A 16,281-nucleotide genomic window follows, 5' to 3' on the forward strand; every position below is an offset into this window, starting at 1 on the left:
AGTCGGAGTGCGGAATTGATTCACTTGTCGGTGTCCTTGAGGGGTTCTAACAACTCAGAACCCGTTGGAAAAATGGAATCGACGAGAATAATAGTTGATGAAGAACTCATAAGAATTTATGTAGTTCCGTGTTATTCTCGAGACACCATAGGGTAATACTCGAAGGTAGATCAGAATAAGGATTGGACAGGTATAATGAACTGCAGAAGACAAGTACTTTAACTTGTCCAAGAAATGGATCAAAGGAAGAAATTTTGGTCGAAACCACATCCAAGGATACAAGATGATCTTGTAACAAGGGGATAATTATTTTAAGAGAAGCTTCCATGATCAGGTATACATCGTGTCCATGGGCATGAACACAGGGTTCAAGGTCGACTCCCACTTGTTCAACGCATAACCTTTCATGCACCTCTTGTATTTTGAAAATGACATTAGTTGTTGAAAGTTTTACCTGGTGCAATACCAGATAAGTATGACCCGTGAAATCTTCCGGGTTTGCACAGATTAGGGAAGGCATTAGTTCAAACCATCGGGTATCTTAGGAACATATATCACAAACTTCAGGAGTAAATAACACAAGCTCAAAAGTAGAGCATGGATGACAAGGCAGAGGATACAATTTACCAAAGGCATTATGTATCTGAGGAAAGGCTCACAGACTTATTGAATATGAAGGACGTTGTCGGATAAAATCCAACAAAGGATCTGGTGGTCCTCAACGGATCTGGTGTGAGCATCGGTACTCAACCAGAGGGAGAAACAATGCAAGGAGATCAGACTATAGAAACAACTGACTAATTCAAAGCTCAAATGCAAAAGATTTATGATTTCCAATCAAGGGATCATAAGCAAACACTCTGATTAAGGATGGATAAGTTGCGTATGCTTAGGGGTACAATCGATGGCGATCTGATTGGTCGAGAACCAGCTCATGTTTAAAATGATGTCTGAGCCAGAAAGATAATTTAAAAGGATCAACTGATGATTGCGTGCATTCGCACTCATGTTGAATCAATAGGATCAAAATGACGGTGTCTAAGGATACTAACGAATATTGCCAGACATATGGAAAGCATCCATAATGCAAGCAGACAAGTATTGCAGAGCAATAAGCTACTAAGGATTTTTGGAGGATCGAATAGTATTTCGAAGACCATTGTGAAACACATGGACAACTGGGGGATGAGCGGATACTCGATAATTGCGAGAATTACCCATAGGGGTATTCAGGTGATAAAGAACAGCAAGGCAGTAAGCTCAAAGGATTATCGAAACAATGACGAGTATTTCGGGGTATATTGTAATAACAAGACCAACTGGGGATGAATGTAAGAATACCAACTGCAAGTAGTTACCCATAAGGGTTGACGGTGGAAGGGGAATTGCAAACGCGATGAACACAAGTTCTCGGGTTAACAGCGGAGAGTATCTTCAGGGTCTTCCCGTGCAGCAGACGATCATCAGTAATAAGGGGCTCTCCGGGTGAAAGTGATAACGAGATCCTAATGTTAGATTTAGCAAAATTCATTTAACCCGAATAGAAGAGAGATCAGAGTTCCAGAGTATAGACGAGGAATAAAAGATCCTAATAACACCCGATGGCGACGTGGGCCCAAGGGCCACACAGCCAAGTTAGTAAAACAATTTTCATCGACTAGACTCAACTTCGGCCAAGGAGTGTGGAAGGGGGATTCCTACAGACAATCGGCTCTGATACCAACTTGTGACGCCCCCGATTCAACCGTACACTAATCATACACGCAAACGTGTACGATCAAGATCAGGGACACATGGGAAGATATCACAACACAACTCTACAAATAAAAAATAAGTCATACAATCATCATATTACAAGCCAGGGGCCTCGAGGGCTCGAATACAAGAGCTTGATCATAGACGAGTCAGCGGAAGCAACAATATCTGAGTACAGACATAAGTTAAACAAGTTTGACTTAAGAAGGCTAGCACCAACTGGGATACAGATCGAAAGAGGCGCAGGCCTCCTGCCTGGGATCCTCCTAACTACTCCTGGTCGTCGTCAGCGGGCAGCACATAGTAGTAGGCACCTCCGGTGTAGTAGGAGTCGTCGTCGACGGTGGCGTCTGGATCCTGGGCTCCAACATCTGGTTGCGACAACCAGGTAGAAGGGATAGGGGGAAAAGAGGGAGAAAGCAACCGTGAGTACTCATCCAAAGTACTCGCAAGCAAGGAGCTACACTACATATGCATGGGTAAATGTGTAAAGGGCCATATCGGTGGACTGAACTGCAGAAAGCCAGAATAAGAGGGGGATAGCTAATCCTGTCGAAGACTACGCTTCTGGCCACCTCCATCTTGCAGCATGTAGAAGAGAGTAGACTGAAGTCCTCCAAGTAGCATCGCATAGCATAACCCTAACCGATGATCCTCCCCTCGTCGCCCTGTGAGAGAGCGATCACCGATTGTACCTGGCACTTGGAAGGGTGTGTTTTATTAAGTATCCGGTTCTAGTTGTCATAAGGTCAAGGTACAACTCCAAGTCGTCCTGTTACCGAAGATCACGGCTATTCGAATAGATTAACTTCCCTGCAGGGGTGCACCACATAACCCAACACGCTCGATCCCATTTGGCCGGACACACTTTCCTGGGTCATGCTCGGCCTCGTAAGATCAACACGTCGCAGCCCTACCTAGGCACAACAGAGAGGTCAGCACGCCAGTCTAAATCCTATGGCGCAAGGGTCTGGGCCCATCACCCATTGCACACCCGCACGTTGCGTACGCGGCCTGAAGCAGAACTAGCCCCTTAATACAAGAGCAGGCTTACGGTCCAATCCGGCGCGCGCCACTCAGTCGCTGATGTCACGAAGGCTTCGGCTGATACCACGACGTCGAGTGCCCATAACTGTCCCTGCATAGATTGTTAGTGCGTATAGGCCAGTAGCCAGACTCAGATCAAATACCAAGATCTCGTTAAACGTGTTAAGTATCTGCGAACGCCGACCAGGGCCAGGCCCACCTCTCTCCTAGGTGGTCTCAACCTGCCCTGTTGCTCCGCCACAAAGTAACAGTCGGGGGCCGTCGGGAACCCAGGCCCACCTCTACCGGGATGGAGCCACCTGCCCCTTCAGCCCCCATCTCCGAACAGTAACATAAGTAATGTAACTGTGTAAAGTATATAGTATATGCCCGTGATCACCTCCCGAAGTGATCACGGTCCAGTAGTATAGCATGGCAGACGGACAAGAGTGTAGGGCCACTGATGGAACACTAGCATCCTATACTAAGCAGTAGGATAGCAGGTAATGGTAACAACAGTAGTAGCAAGGACAGGCTATGCATCAGGATAGGAATAACGGAAAGCAGTAACAGGCTACACTACTCTAATGCAAGCAGTATAGAGAAGAGTAGGCGGTATCTGGTGATCAAAGGGGGGGGGCTTGCCTGGTTGCTCTGGCAAGAGAGAGGGGTCGTCAACTCTGTAGTCGTTCTGGGTAGCAGCAGCGTCGGTCTCGGTGTCTAGCGGAAGAAGAGGGGGAAGAAACAATGAATACAATGCAAACAGATGCATAACGATGCATGACAAAGCAAAGCGTGATGCTAGGCGTGCCCCAACGCGGCATGAGGTGATACCGGTGAAGGGGGGAAACATCCGGGGAAGTATCCTCGGTGTTTTGTGTTTTCGGACAGATGAACCGGAGGGGGAAAGTTGCGCGTTTGCTATGTTAGGGATGTCTGGCGGACGAACGGGCTGCGTATCCGGATTCGTCTCGTTGTTCTGAGCAACTTTCATGTACAAAGTTTTTCCATCCGAGCTACGGTTTATTTTATTTTAATATTTAAAATCTTTTGTCGTTTGACTTATTTAGGATTTAAATTTGAAACGGTTTTGAATTAACTCGAGATTAGCAACTATAATCAAGGTGACATGGCATCATTAGCAGAGGATCACTGTAGCTTAATTACCCGGGCGTCACAATTGTTCAGCGCATGTTTGTAATCTCCTTCACTTCCAAAATGCACCACAAAAATGCTGGAGCCCATATCCCTGAACTGTGCTTCCCGGTGCATACCCCAGGCCCGCTGCATTGTCCTCTCCAGAACCGTTTTGTTAAAGAAGCGAGATGAGTAGACCTTACCCACGGCAGACCAACGAGTACACTTTGGCAGCTCTGCCTCCGGATCTTCAAAGAAAAAGCCCTCGGCCTCCTTCTCCATCAGCACCATCCCCCCCAGCCGTGCGGACAAGCTCGATGTGGGATCTGGGATTTTACTCTCCGCAGGAGACCGCGAGGAACCCCCGGTTGCAGAACCGCTACGTCGCGCCATTGGTGTTGCCGCCGCCGACGAGATCGCCCCCGGAGGTGAGGACGCCGTCGTCCCCGCCACCGGTCCCTGACCCGCCGGCCTTGGAGTATTCGCTACGCCCCGTGACGTCCCCACCGCCTTGCCATCCTCGGCTCTGGCCATGGACGCCATCCACAGCCCAGAGCAAGCGCTCCCAGCCCGCGATCACAAAGAGCGCCGTCGCCCCTCAATCGCTGCTAGATCCCAACCACCCCCGAGAAGCTGGAACCCTAACCCTAGCGTAGGAGCCACGATCGCCTCGCAATCGCCCCCTACCGCCTTAGAGAACCCTTTCGTGGTGGACCCACGCACCAAACTAATTTAATGTGTTCTCCCGTTGGAGCTACCAATCTTCTCCAACACGCTGGTCCTCTTCATAATCCTATGGATCCACACGAACCCGGTCAGGTCTGCTGTTGCATCCTAAGAGTATCCTCAGCCGTTCGGCCCCCTAGGGCTTGAAATAGCGCCGTCTGGGGGTGCGCCGGTGGAAAAATCGACATGGAGAGGCTCGGGTTCCCACCCTCCCCCCAAAGGTTACCTGCAGGCGCCGATTTTGGCCCACTTTCAACGCAAATTGGTCCACTATCGACGTAAATTGACCAATTTTGGTCCATATTCGATGTGCCTCAGCACAAATTCAACAGAAGCTATTTTTTATCACATAGTTCATCACATAAAATCAATACAAATCATATAGTTCAACAAATAAAAACTCATATTTCATCACACGCCGAGTTAGGCGTTGCCCTTGAGCCTCCATAGGTGCTTCACCAAATCCTGCTATAGTTGTTGATGCACTTGTGGGTCTCGGATCTCCTGGCGCATATTGAGGAAGGCAGTCCAGGTTGTCGGTAGCTGGTGATCAACTTGGGCAAGAGGACCCTGCCTGTAATATGGTTCACTGTCAAATACTGGCTCTTCCTGCTCGCTCTCAATGATCATGTTGTGCAAGATGACACAGCAAGTCATGACCTCCCACATTTGATCTTTCGACCAATCTGAGCGGGGTACCGGACAACAATTGAGATTGGAGCACACCAAATGCCCGCTCAACATCCTTCCTGCAAGCCTCCTGACACTTGGCAAAGTGGGAGTTCTTGCCTCCTAGCACAGGGTTTGAGATAGTCTTCACAAATGTGGACCATCTCGGATAGATGCCATCTGCTAGGTAGTATCCATTGTTGTAGTGTCGCCCATTGACCTCAAAGTTCACTGAAGGAGAATGACCTTCAACAAGCTTGGCAAACATAGGGGAGCACTGCAGTACGTTGATGTCATTGTGAGTTCCTGGCATACCAAATAAGGAGCACTGCAGTACGTTGATGTCATTGTGAGTTCATGCCGCCGGTATTCACGCCCTGTGTGGCCGGTGCGCCGTAAAGCTTGCCCCAGGAGCGGGGTGGAGGCTGCCACAACAGAACACTCTTTTCCAGCGGGGAATGGGCTTTCTAGCAGCGGTGGGTGGGTAGCCGACGCCGGGATCGGCACGACGGTGGTAGGGCGTGCGCAAGATGCCTTTCCGCCTAACAGTGGTGGCCCAGGCGCGGTTTTTTCTTCCGCTGAAGCCCCCAATGCGCTGGGTTCGGTCCGGGATCGGTGGGCCAAAAAAATGGGCCGAGACGGCGGATTTCGGTGTCCTGGGGACGCGACTGGAGGGTTTTTTCGACGCCGGCGTGAAAAAAACTCGCCCTGTGGGGCCTGTTGGAGGCGTGAGTGAAGATGCTCTAACCCACCGGAGCCAGTGCCAGCAGCCCCATCCCTTCTCCACCATCGTCCTCCCTTGGCCAGGAGGAGATTTGGCCCCTCATTCCATGCCCTCACTGCAGCGCTCGGATCTGCACTTGGATTGCACGCGGTGGAGTGAATGCTGGTCATCGATTCTACAAACTAGTTGACCCGTTGCGCCAAATGGCGCAGAGACCTGCTGAAGACATGCTGTCGATGAAAATAGTTTCATGCTGCAAGAACCTTCAACTAAATCATGCTATTTTTTAAACATGTTTATTATGTTGTTAAATAATAGTTTGGGAAAGGGGAATCTTTGCATAATATGAATAGGTTCAGTTTGAAAATATGGGCACTATGATGAGAGAGTAAAGTTGGCATGGTTGTATTTTTTAGCAAGTTTGGAAACATGGTTATCATGATGAGAAGCCTGGCCATGCATATTTTTCCTGCAAAAAAAGAGGGAAAAGATGAAAAACCTAAGAATATATGTATACTAAACACCATGTATAAAACCAGTTAAGGAGAGAGGGTTTTGGTGCTCCTAGGTGTAGATACGTCTATTATGAAATATGCATTTAAAACACATTTCAAAAGAGTAGTGTTTCTATCAACTTTGTTTTTGTGTGTTTGAAAAAAAAGTATTCATGTGTCTTTTAGACACATGTATATTTCCAAGCAGACGTATGGCGGCTAGTTCGGCCCATGAATCAAGCGATATATTTATCCCTTCTTCCTCAACACATATTCCTTCTTCCTTGACAACTTCATTCAGTCAAAGACAAAACTCCTCAGTAGTACTTCCATCACCTCAATAATTGGGATAGATATCATCCACTACAATGAAGAACAACAACATTTCTCTATACCTTGAATAATAATAAATCATTTACAGTACATTTGGCCAAGCAAACAATTAGTACAAAAACAATAACATTTCTCTATTTCTTGAATTCCACATGGGAGTATGGATGGCTTCACTCGTAACAATACATATGCCTTTTGTTTATTTGCCTGACAAAATGTCCATCAGATGAATCAATCAAATAGGAGGAAATGGGGAATATTTCAAACTAAAACAAAGAATTGATCCTAAATACATGAAGTGCAGTAGCCTTAAAGCCTCCAAATTATTTTGCTCTACGCCACCAGGAACGTGCAGGTCTTCAAGAACCAAAAGACGCCACTCGAGCTCTCTTCGGCCTCATAAGCCCTGTTGTTGTTTATATCCTTAACCCCAAAAGGTTGTCTCTTAGCATATCTGTTGTTCTCCTGATCCTTATTAGGTGTCGGCTTATCCTAAAGAAAAGGCAATTGATATCCTATTATCATTAAATAACTCCACAGTTAACATGTGGATCATGGGGAATGGTGAGATGCCATATTGGGGTTCGCAACACGAATAGAAGACCACTAATTTAATGCCACTAATTTACAGAAGGACAAAAATGCCTGAACACCCTTCAGAAAGGCCATGATGATGAGGTGAGAACAAGTAGGCTAGTGATCCAAGCGAAACTTAAAATGGAGCAAAAAATTGCCATAATGGTGTTGCTTGGAAAAATCACAGTACAATGCAGAATGGAATTAATGCCAATGTTGATGCCATTAAATAAAACACCCTTAAGAAACACAATCAACTAAACCTTGAACACAAGTAGGCCTAGAGCAAGAAAACAATACATCATATTACTAAGCAAAAGCAAATAGAAATATCAAATTGAGAGGCAGAACTATTTGAAAACAAAAATGTAGGCCAAGTACAGACAACTAACATAAAATGAATAATAATACGCCTTGAAGCTTGAAAATAATGCATACTAAAAGCAAGTTTCCTAAGCGCTAATACACCCTGCAATTTGTGTATACATGCCTGAATAAGAAATTTGAATTAATCAAACCAAATCTGTTATAACACAGACGAATTAGAACTCTGAAAGTTGCATATACTGGAGTAAAGTTTGCTAAGCGACATAACACCCTACAATATATGCGGTAAAATTACTTAGAAAGGCATCATGGACCCTGCAGTATAACCTGCATTACCATAGTTGTAGCTGCATCAACATGGACGCGTCAGTTACTAAAAGGAACCTTTGCAAAATGGAAAATGAGCTTTTATTGCGCCTTGCTTCTTAGTGGGATGTGCATACCAACCATATCAATATGGAAAATTACCCCACTTCACGATAGTGCCAAGTCAAGCTATAGCCTAAAATACCCTGTGAAAAACTTGTAGAGAAATTAGAAAACAAATTGTAGGTTGGGAAGATGAGGAAAGAAGGAAGAAAGAAACAAAGAATCTCACATGTTCCCATCTCCTCGGCACATTGGGAGTTGTCCTCGGGCTATCCTCCTCTCCAGGCAGCTGCCAAGGTGGGGGGCTAGGGGCTCGACCAGGAGGGGTTCCCCACCAACCAGGAGCAAAGATGAGGTACAATAAATATCAGCTATTCAGAAAGGGTATCAGCAAAAGCTCCATCCATGGTAGAACATTCAACAAGGTAGACAGGGAAAGCTCCATCCATGGAGGCACATTACGTGAGGCCATCAACTAAGCAGAACTAAAAAAATCATGATAGATAAGCAAACTCCAGTACCATTCTTAATCATGTCTAAATTGCAGTACTCATAATAGACACTTGTTGAGAAGAAAAGGAACATATCTAATTTATACGGACTCCCCTAGTTTTGTTGGAAATGGATGTATGCAATTTAGATGAAACAGAGCATATAAAAAATAAGGACAAACTGATGCTTCTAAGGACAGGAGGTAGTAAACTTAAGGATATCTGTAAGCAGGTGCAATTGGTAAAAGCAATAAACAACAATTTCATTAACAATTAGGATAAAATCGCTGGTGTTTTTTGATAGACTGATGCCTTTCCTGTACACATGGCTACTCAGTTGCCATCACATTATGGACATACACTGTATTTTTGCCGACTCGAAACCGTCACTTAGAAAAAAACGTTTTTAGATCAGCACATTAGTATGCTGATATATCGATGCTGTTTTTATGGACATACATGGTACACATGAAATCCCTGATGGTGTTTCTATATCAGCACCATTTGGAATAAAGGAGTGTATGCCAACATAAAGACCTTCATATTCGTCGAAGCTCGAGTTTCACCAAATACACTGATGTACTACCATCTCATTACAAATTATGTATCGTGCGAAGGAAAAATTGTTTTACTTTTCAGCAGATATATACGATCATACGGTAGTCACACATATAAGCAGCACCACAAAAACAAACACACAAACACGACACCTGGAAAAATCAGGAACAGAGGAATTAACACGACAATAAGCAGTAAACAAATAGGGTAGAAAAGTGCAGTGCTTAGAAAAGAATGACAAGGACAAACCTTGACCAAAGGAACAGAGAAGGAGCAACCTTAGCGATTCTAGAACCTGCAAAATAAAAGGAAAGGAAGGTTAGCCAAACAAGCCAGTCTGTTCAATACCTAACACAACAACAAATCAAAGACAACCTAGCTTTACATGGCAGAAATTTCAAGTAAGAGAAAAAATATATAATATGATATCTAACTGTGCGAATACATTAGGAAATACCACTTTCAAATTAGAGCGCACCATTCCCCAAAACTCGAGGACTCAATATTCAGAAACTACACATCATGATGGTCAGTTCTTCTACAGCAGCAAGCTAAATAACACCTAGGTTGTGTATTATCTCATCACACAAAGAATGTAAATCATCACTCCATAAGATCAAGATTTACTATTTATTCTACTTCTGCCCCCAACGCATGAAAATGCATCTCCATTTGGAATCTGCTCTCCAGTCAAGTATTTTCTTAAGCAAATAGGCACATAGCAAAAAAAACAAACCAGACTCCCGCCTCCATATATGCTTCACAGATAGTTGTTTACCAATTCTAGTTCTGCTTGAAACATCAAGCATAATTGGCTACTGATTCATTTCTAAAATAGAAGTGCACCAAGAAATAACTATTTGAAATTACAAATAGGGATAGGCCAATAGATGACCTCTTAATTCCATAGGAATCACAAAATCCCAAAAAACGTTACAATTATCATTTTATAAATGTTCGCACTTTAAAGTTAACAATCTCCTCAAATCAGCATACAGGGCTAACATAAACTTAAGCAAGACTGTTCAAATGATCATGGTACATGGTGGATTTATCATAATTGATATTTGGCTGGAAGTGGGCTACGTTCTACAGATATTCTGAAGCTCATTTTCAGTAGTCAGATAAATCGACCTGCTACAGCCGCCTCCAGCCGCCCACCAACACCCACGACAGGCCACCATGGACGATGCGCACCTGATTCCACCATGAAGCCAATCCTGTACCATCGCTAGTGTGCGCGCGCCTGAAGTGCACAGTGAGGCAGATCTTCCCTTCGTGGTATATCTGCATCAATATCCCATCCACAACAAGAATCACTGCCAAGAATGATTATCGCCCGACAACACTATTTTCAACAAGTGTCATGGTGGCAATTCACAGAACAGTCCAACATAAATAAAGAAGCCGCAACCATATCCGGAACATTTACACGATCAGCACGACATACAGATATTTAAAAGATCACCAAGGCAGACAGCATGACACAGAAGATACTGAAAGTAAAACACGCACACATGTAGTAGAAAGGAAAGAAGAAAACCTTGATGAGTCGAACGACACAGCTACAGCAGAGATCGTGCAACCTGCGAAATACACAAAAAACAACCGATCAGAGCACAACGACACACAGGCATGCAATGAACACTCGCCGGTCACAGAAGCAACAGAACGGCCTATTTACCCGAGGCAGCAAGCAAAAGGTTGGGTAAGCAGCAGGACCGGCGAGAAGAAGAAGCGCCAGCAACAGGAGAAGTAGGCTGAACCGTAGAACAAGCGTCAACACACACGCATTTCATCAAACATTCTATAGGCAAGCACAAGAGGAGTGGACTAACCTCAATGAGAAGGAGAGACGGACCCAAGGCTCGACGCAAGCGACAACAGGAAACCGTACCAAACTGCCCATGAAGAAAACGAAGGCAAACATGCGAAATTAGCACGACGAATCGAAAGCAATAGCGAAGAACATGCGAACCAGAGAAGGACGAACCTCAACCAGCGGCAACATCGAGCAGAGGAGGCCCATCGGAACAGAGCATGGGGCTACCGCATCTCGGCCACCATGCGGCACGGCGAGGCAATATATCCCAGTCCATCTGTCCTTTCCCGTCACAGTTTCATTCATCTTCTAGATGACTAACACGATTAGCACATCAAGCAAGAAAATAAAAGGAACGATGAACATCACATGGAAAAAACAAGAATGATGAACATCACCTCAACAGGAGAAGAGGTAGATCGATTGGGCTTTTTGTCCTCGGCCGCCAGCGGCGTGGTCGGAGGGCGATGCTTCTCGTCTTCCATCTCGTTCTCCTCGGCGGCCCAGAGATCCTTGTCGACCGCACGCACGGCGCGACACAGCTTGTCGTGGCAGGTGGCGGCGGGGCCGAGGCCGGCAGCGGCCGCCTGGACGAGGCGCTCGGCTTGGTCGCAGGACTCGCTAAAGGCATCGAGGCAGCGGTGGAGGTCCGTGAGCGCCACCGTGCACCCGGGCTCGCGGACTGCGGCGGCCGCCGCGTCGACCAGCGCGTCGTAGGCACCAATCCATCTCTCTCTCCAACTGCAGATGGAGGTGAGGCACGCACGATGCATCGGTCAGCCAGGCCCCACAAGCACATGCATCGGGCAGCTGCAGTCCATCCTCTCTCTCCAAAGTCCAAAGCAGACGAGACGCAACACCGCGCACAGGAAAGGCGTACACGCGCACTAGACACAGAGGGTGCTTGGATATGTTTTAGTCTCATGACTAAAAGTAGTGAGACTAAAACTTGCTAGCCTCATCCATGCTTGGATTCAAATACTAAAGAGACTAAAATCAAGTTAATGAGCATTTATTATCCTTCAAACCCTCTAATCCAAAACTCGCATGTGTTAAAGAAGAGGAATTAAATGAGGAGAGAGAGGACTAATCCACATTTTAATAGGGGTACCGCTGACTAAAACATTTTAGTCTCGAGACTAGTTTTAGCCCCTCTTTAGTCAGGGGTGCTTGGAATTTTAGCCTCTTAAGAGACTATTTTTAGTCAGACTAAAATAAGTCACTTGGATCCAAGCACCCTCACAGTAGTAGCAGCCAACGAGCGGGACCAGAGCAGCGGCGGCCCACACGTCATCGCACTAGTACAAACGCGTGTGCACAATCCGGGTGAACATGCGTCGACCCACCCCTCTATAGCTGACGCAGGAGGCAGTAAACTCCCCACGACGCACGGCGCGGGCAGCGCGTGAGAAGCGTCGCGCCAGGAGCAGTTGACCGAGGTAACAGGAAATATCCTATACACGAGACATGTAGTCACCGCAGCTGATGAGTGGGACCAGGGCCAGCACTGGCCCACCCGTCATGAGGACAGCACAAGCGCAGGCGCAAAACGCGAGAAGCAGCGCACAGCGCCAGCGACCCGGGCTTCCTCGTATGCACGCGGCGCGGCAGGACAGGCTGCCCCGCGCACCCAATAAGCTGGCACCCAGCCAATGAAATTCAGCCCGAGCCCACAGGTCATCCGTTGGCCAAGATCTACCGTCCGGTGAAAACGCACAAGTCAAAACGTAGCGACCATCGAACGGACAAGAACGAAAAAAAGACCGGGTTGACTAAAATCAAACGGCCGACGAAGCTTGCCATCGAGGGAGCACCCTGGGAGCGAGTTGCCCAGCCTCTGTATAGTTTTATAGTTTTAAATAAAGATGTAAGATTTCTCATCAAGAACGAGATTTAAACTCCAATCTCATTCTTGTACGCATGGTTCGGTTCTTTAATTTGTGTTATTCCGATGGGGCTATGTGAATACATGAGATTGAATGTGGAGTACTTTTTTTTTTGCGAATAGAGTGTGGAGTACTGTGCTCAGTTGATTAACCATTTGGGCGTGGACCGTCAGGCTGTGCGCGGCCCTCTCCAGCCCGCAGTTTACCTGAACCGAAGAGCTCATTCAAGCGAACCAGTCGAGCAATGGAGTCGTGCCGCGGAGTTGGCACGATCATGACGTGAAAGCGATTACCGTATATGTTAAACTGGAACGTAACATATACTGAAGCCCCAAGTTCTTTCCTGTCCTTACTTCCTTCACCCATGGCGTCAGTTATAGCCTGATATGTTTCAGAGTAGAATTCATTTTGATGAAGAAAATGAGAAGATAAACGAGTGGTTTCAACGCAAGAGTGCGCATTAACTGAAGGCTGCTGACTTAACTGACCACTGCAAGTATATGGATTAGTCACCCCTCTTCTATAATGAAAATAATAAGCATTGAATTCCAGCTAGTACCATATTTCATAGAAAAGCAAAATAACCATCCAACCATCTACACATCAAAGATTCAAGGTTTTGGAAATCAATGGGCTGACTCCCTACAAATCAACTTGGCAGTAAGTAAATAACCCAAGCTGTATTTCTAGTTTACTGAACTATGACCCGAGACCTGGGACTGGGACTAAAAAGATACCACACTGGATGATCTAGTTTACCAAACTGAAGTTACATAAGAGCAAAACCAATTTTCAGAGCACTTATTTACTTTTGTACTGCCTTACTTTGGTCCCGTCCATGGTAGAAAACAAAAATTCCCCTTCCAAATGCATTCGAGGCAAAATTTTGGTCGATGTAAGTGCATAACTTTTACATTCTTGTTGCTCTTTTTGGATTATTTGTGGTCATCAAGTACAGTCTGCCTAAGCTACTTTTACATTCTTATTATACTGTCCAAAGAATCTACAGGGAATCACCAAATGTATATACTATATTCAGAGGAAAAATGGTAGTGGTATGCAGAATTCTAAAGATTCAAGAAATGGACTGTTTCCAGATTGCATCCGTCATTTTCGTAACGAGCCATGTTTTGGCGCCAACAACGAAATATGATTATGCTACCATAGACTACTGGGGTGCACTTGCCAACACAGAGATGATCTCACAATTCAAGTGGTGCGAGTATGTGCTTGAGTGCCTCCTCCAGGCAGTTCGACAGCTTAAGAAGGACATGTTGGCAACAACCCAAACACTAATTTAGTTGGTTGTCATTTGTTCTTGCAGGTCAGTCTCTTTAACATGTTATGTATCTCGCCAGGGGTTGTGGCTTTTATTGACGAGAGATTTATTTGTGTTTTCAGATATTCTTTCTCGACAACATTGAGTTAGGGATGTTCAACAAGCAGCATGATGTCCTTACTCAGATAAGCATCTTCGATCAGACAAGCATCAGAAGGATGATAACTATGGAAACTGACATTGGGACGAGCGTCACGTCACACTCATTGCATGGTAATATTTAGGTTTCACGTCAGATATGCCATATTCGATGATCCATTTAACCTTTTAAGTTTGCAAACGACAGTTCTGACCTGACGCAGATGTATGCTATGCCCCACCGCAAGCACCCAGATTGCACTGAGAAAATAAATAACCAACCAGCAGATGGTGCCAATCAAAAGCAAAATCACGGGGATCACCAGGATCCTCAGCAAACCCGCAGACTGGTTTCTCCATTGCTGACATTCTATTAGGACATGGGGCACGGCCTAGTGCAGCAGCACCAATCCTGATCCTGAATGAACATAAAAGTATTTACTACAGAAAACAGAGTCTTCCAAGTTCAGCAAACGCCCCCAAATACTTGATGACTGGGTAATTTTCACACAATTCCAACGATTAACAGATGATGTATACCACATAGGGGATAACAATTACCAACCGGGAAACTGGATACTATCATAAACGTTAACAATCCCATTAACCTTCCTACATTTCCAGAATTATTGCACAGAACTCAATTTTGCAACAAAGATTTTCATGCGACAGACTTCAAGCATGAGAAACTACTCTCATTACCACAAGAAAATATGTGTGTGTGTGTACTAATTTCAACCCCAGATTCAGATGCCATCTAATAATAACAGGTAGCTGAGCAGAATTTCAGATGCATACCTTCGCGTCCACCCAGGAGTCTTGGGGTCAATCTGTTCTATGGAGTGTTCAGATGCTTGAGCCTTATGTGCAGTCCCTGCCTCCGCCGAACAGATTTGTGTGTCCGCACTAGAGGCAGTCGCCGCTGGCACCTCCCTGTCCGGCAGCGGCCTAACAGGCTAGCAAATGTTCTGCTGCACGAACACAACACCCGAATAAGGTGTGCTCAACCACTCCTGGAGCCACCTCATGTTCTTCCGGGAGATCCTGTATAATAAGGTTCTGATTATAGGTCCAGTTTTGTAGCTGTCAAACTGAAGTACATCAACCAAAAATAATCAAACCTGATGATTTGGTGGAGTCTTGTCCTGAGCGCTGGATGATTCGGCAACGCCTTTGCCACACACAGCAATTAACAAAGGCCCTAAATTTCCAAGGCATGGTGGAAATAAAATTGCAAACGGGGTCACCCATGCCACCGCCTGCTGAACTTCCGACGAAGAACTGCATGCCCTTGGGGTCGGTTGAGTAGTGGAGGCTCAGAAATCTGTGAACCATCTGCAATATCAGCCCCAGAACACGCCGTGACGACGCCGTGGAGAAATCTGCGGCACGCCACGCAGGCGAAACTGAATCTGCTGCACCTGCGAACCCAAAATCCGAGGTTTTAACCCTAAATCTGTAAAGGGAAAATCGCAAATATGGGGAAAACAACCGAACCTGCTCTGCTCCTCCATGTCGAGGCACTCAATTGGGGGAAGATTCGGAGGTTGAGCACGAAGACTAGACAGAATCACGTAACAAACAAAATAATACAAGAGCACGAGTACGATTGGGGCAAGAACACGAACACAAACAACAAGTCAACCACAACATAGACCAATATCACTCCATCGCATAGACCAGTGTCTGTAAAATACGTCTCCTTAACGGGAGTTTAAGGGTACAGAATGTACAATAAGTTTTGGGAACCAGCACAACCCTCTAGGGGTGGCTTATCTCATTATATATAATGGTTGTGTTACAATATGTACCATATACGTACATAGGTACAGAAGCTATACATAGTCTAACACCCTCCCTCAATCTTAGCCACTTTCTAAAGAACTGAGAAGGGTAAGATTGCGCCTACAAGCCTCAAACTGTGGCAGCAGTAAAGGCTTAGTGAAGATGTCTGCAAGTTGATCCTTAGAT

The 16,281-nt window shown here is 45.6% G+C and overlaps 1 protein-coding gene across 10 annotated transcripts; it reads right to left on the bottom strand.

Moving 5' to 3' along the window:
• Positions 1-6,983: 6,983 nt before the first annotated feature.
• On the bottom strand, positions 6,984-16,057 carry LOC123188309 (uncharacterized). 10 transcript variants are annotated; one of them, XR_006494528.1, is made up of 11 exons: positions 15,808-16,057; positions 15,432-15,731; positions 11,406-15,354; positions 11,179-11,316; positions 11,024-11,086; positions 10,870-10,945; positions 10,729-10,771; positions 10,320-10,472; positions 8,366-9,480; positions 8,104-8,279; positions 6,984-7,356 (listed from the first exon to the last, which is right to left on the bottom strand). XR_006494528.1 is itself a non-coding variant. In XM_044600354.1 (10 exons), exons 4-10 carry the CDS (start codon positions 11,778-11,780, stop codon positions 9,474-9,476), a joined length of 855 nt encoding a protein of 284 aa, XP_044456289.1. In that variant the 5' UTR covers positions 11,781-13,274; positions 15,109-15,354; positions 15,432-15,731; positions 15,808-16,057; the 3' UTR covers positions 6,984-9,473. The 10 variants fall into 10 exon arrangements, 6 of the variants coding, with proteins under 6 accessions (XP_044456289.1, XP_044456287.1, XP_044456293.1 ...); XR_006494526.1 differs by lacking the exon at positions 8,104-8,279; XR_006494525.1 differs by having other exon boundaries at positions 6,984-8,279.
• Positions 16,058-16,281: the final 224 nt, after the last annotated feature.

Source organism: Triticum aestivum, chromosome 2A (assembly GCF_018294505.1).
Source record: "Triticum aestivum cultivar Chinese Spring chromosome 2A, IWGSC CS RefSeq v2.1, whole genome shotgun sequence".
Taxonomy (NCBI): Eukaryota; Viridiplantae; Streptophyta; class Magnoliopsida; order Poales; family Poaceae; genus Triticum; species Triticum aestivum.

Excerpts from the sequence above, each read along its gene's own strand:
- LOC123188309 (XM_044600354.1), bottom strand. The coding sequence starts at position 11,780 with ATGCATCGTGCGTGCCTCACCTCCATCTGCAGTTGGAGAGAGAGATGG. Across the intron at positions 11,317-11,405 it reads CTACCTCTTCTCCTGTTGAG|AAGATGAATGAAACTGTGAC; the intron begins GTGATGTTCATC and ends TTAGTCATCTAG. Across the intron at positions 11,087-11,178 it reads CGATGTTGCCGCTGGTTGAG|TTTGGTACGGTTTCCTGTTG; the intron begins GTTCGTCCTTCT and ends CTTCATGGGCAG.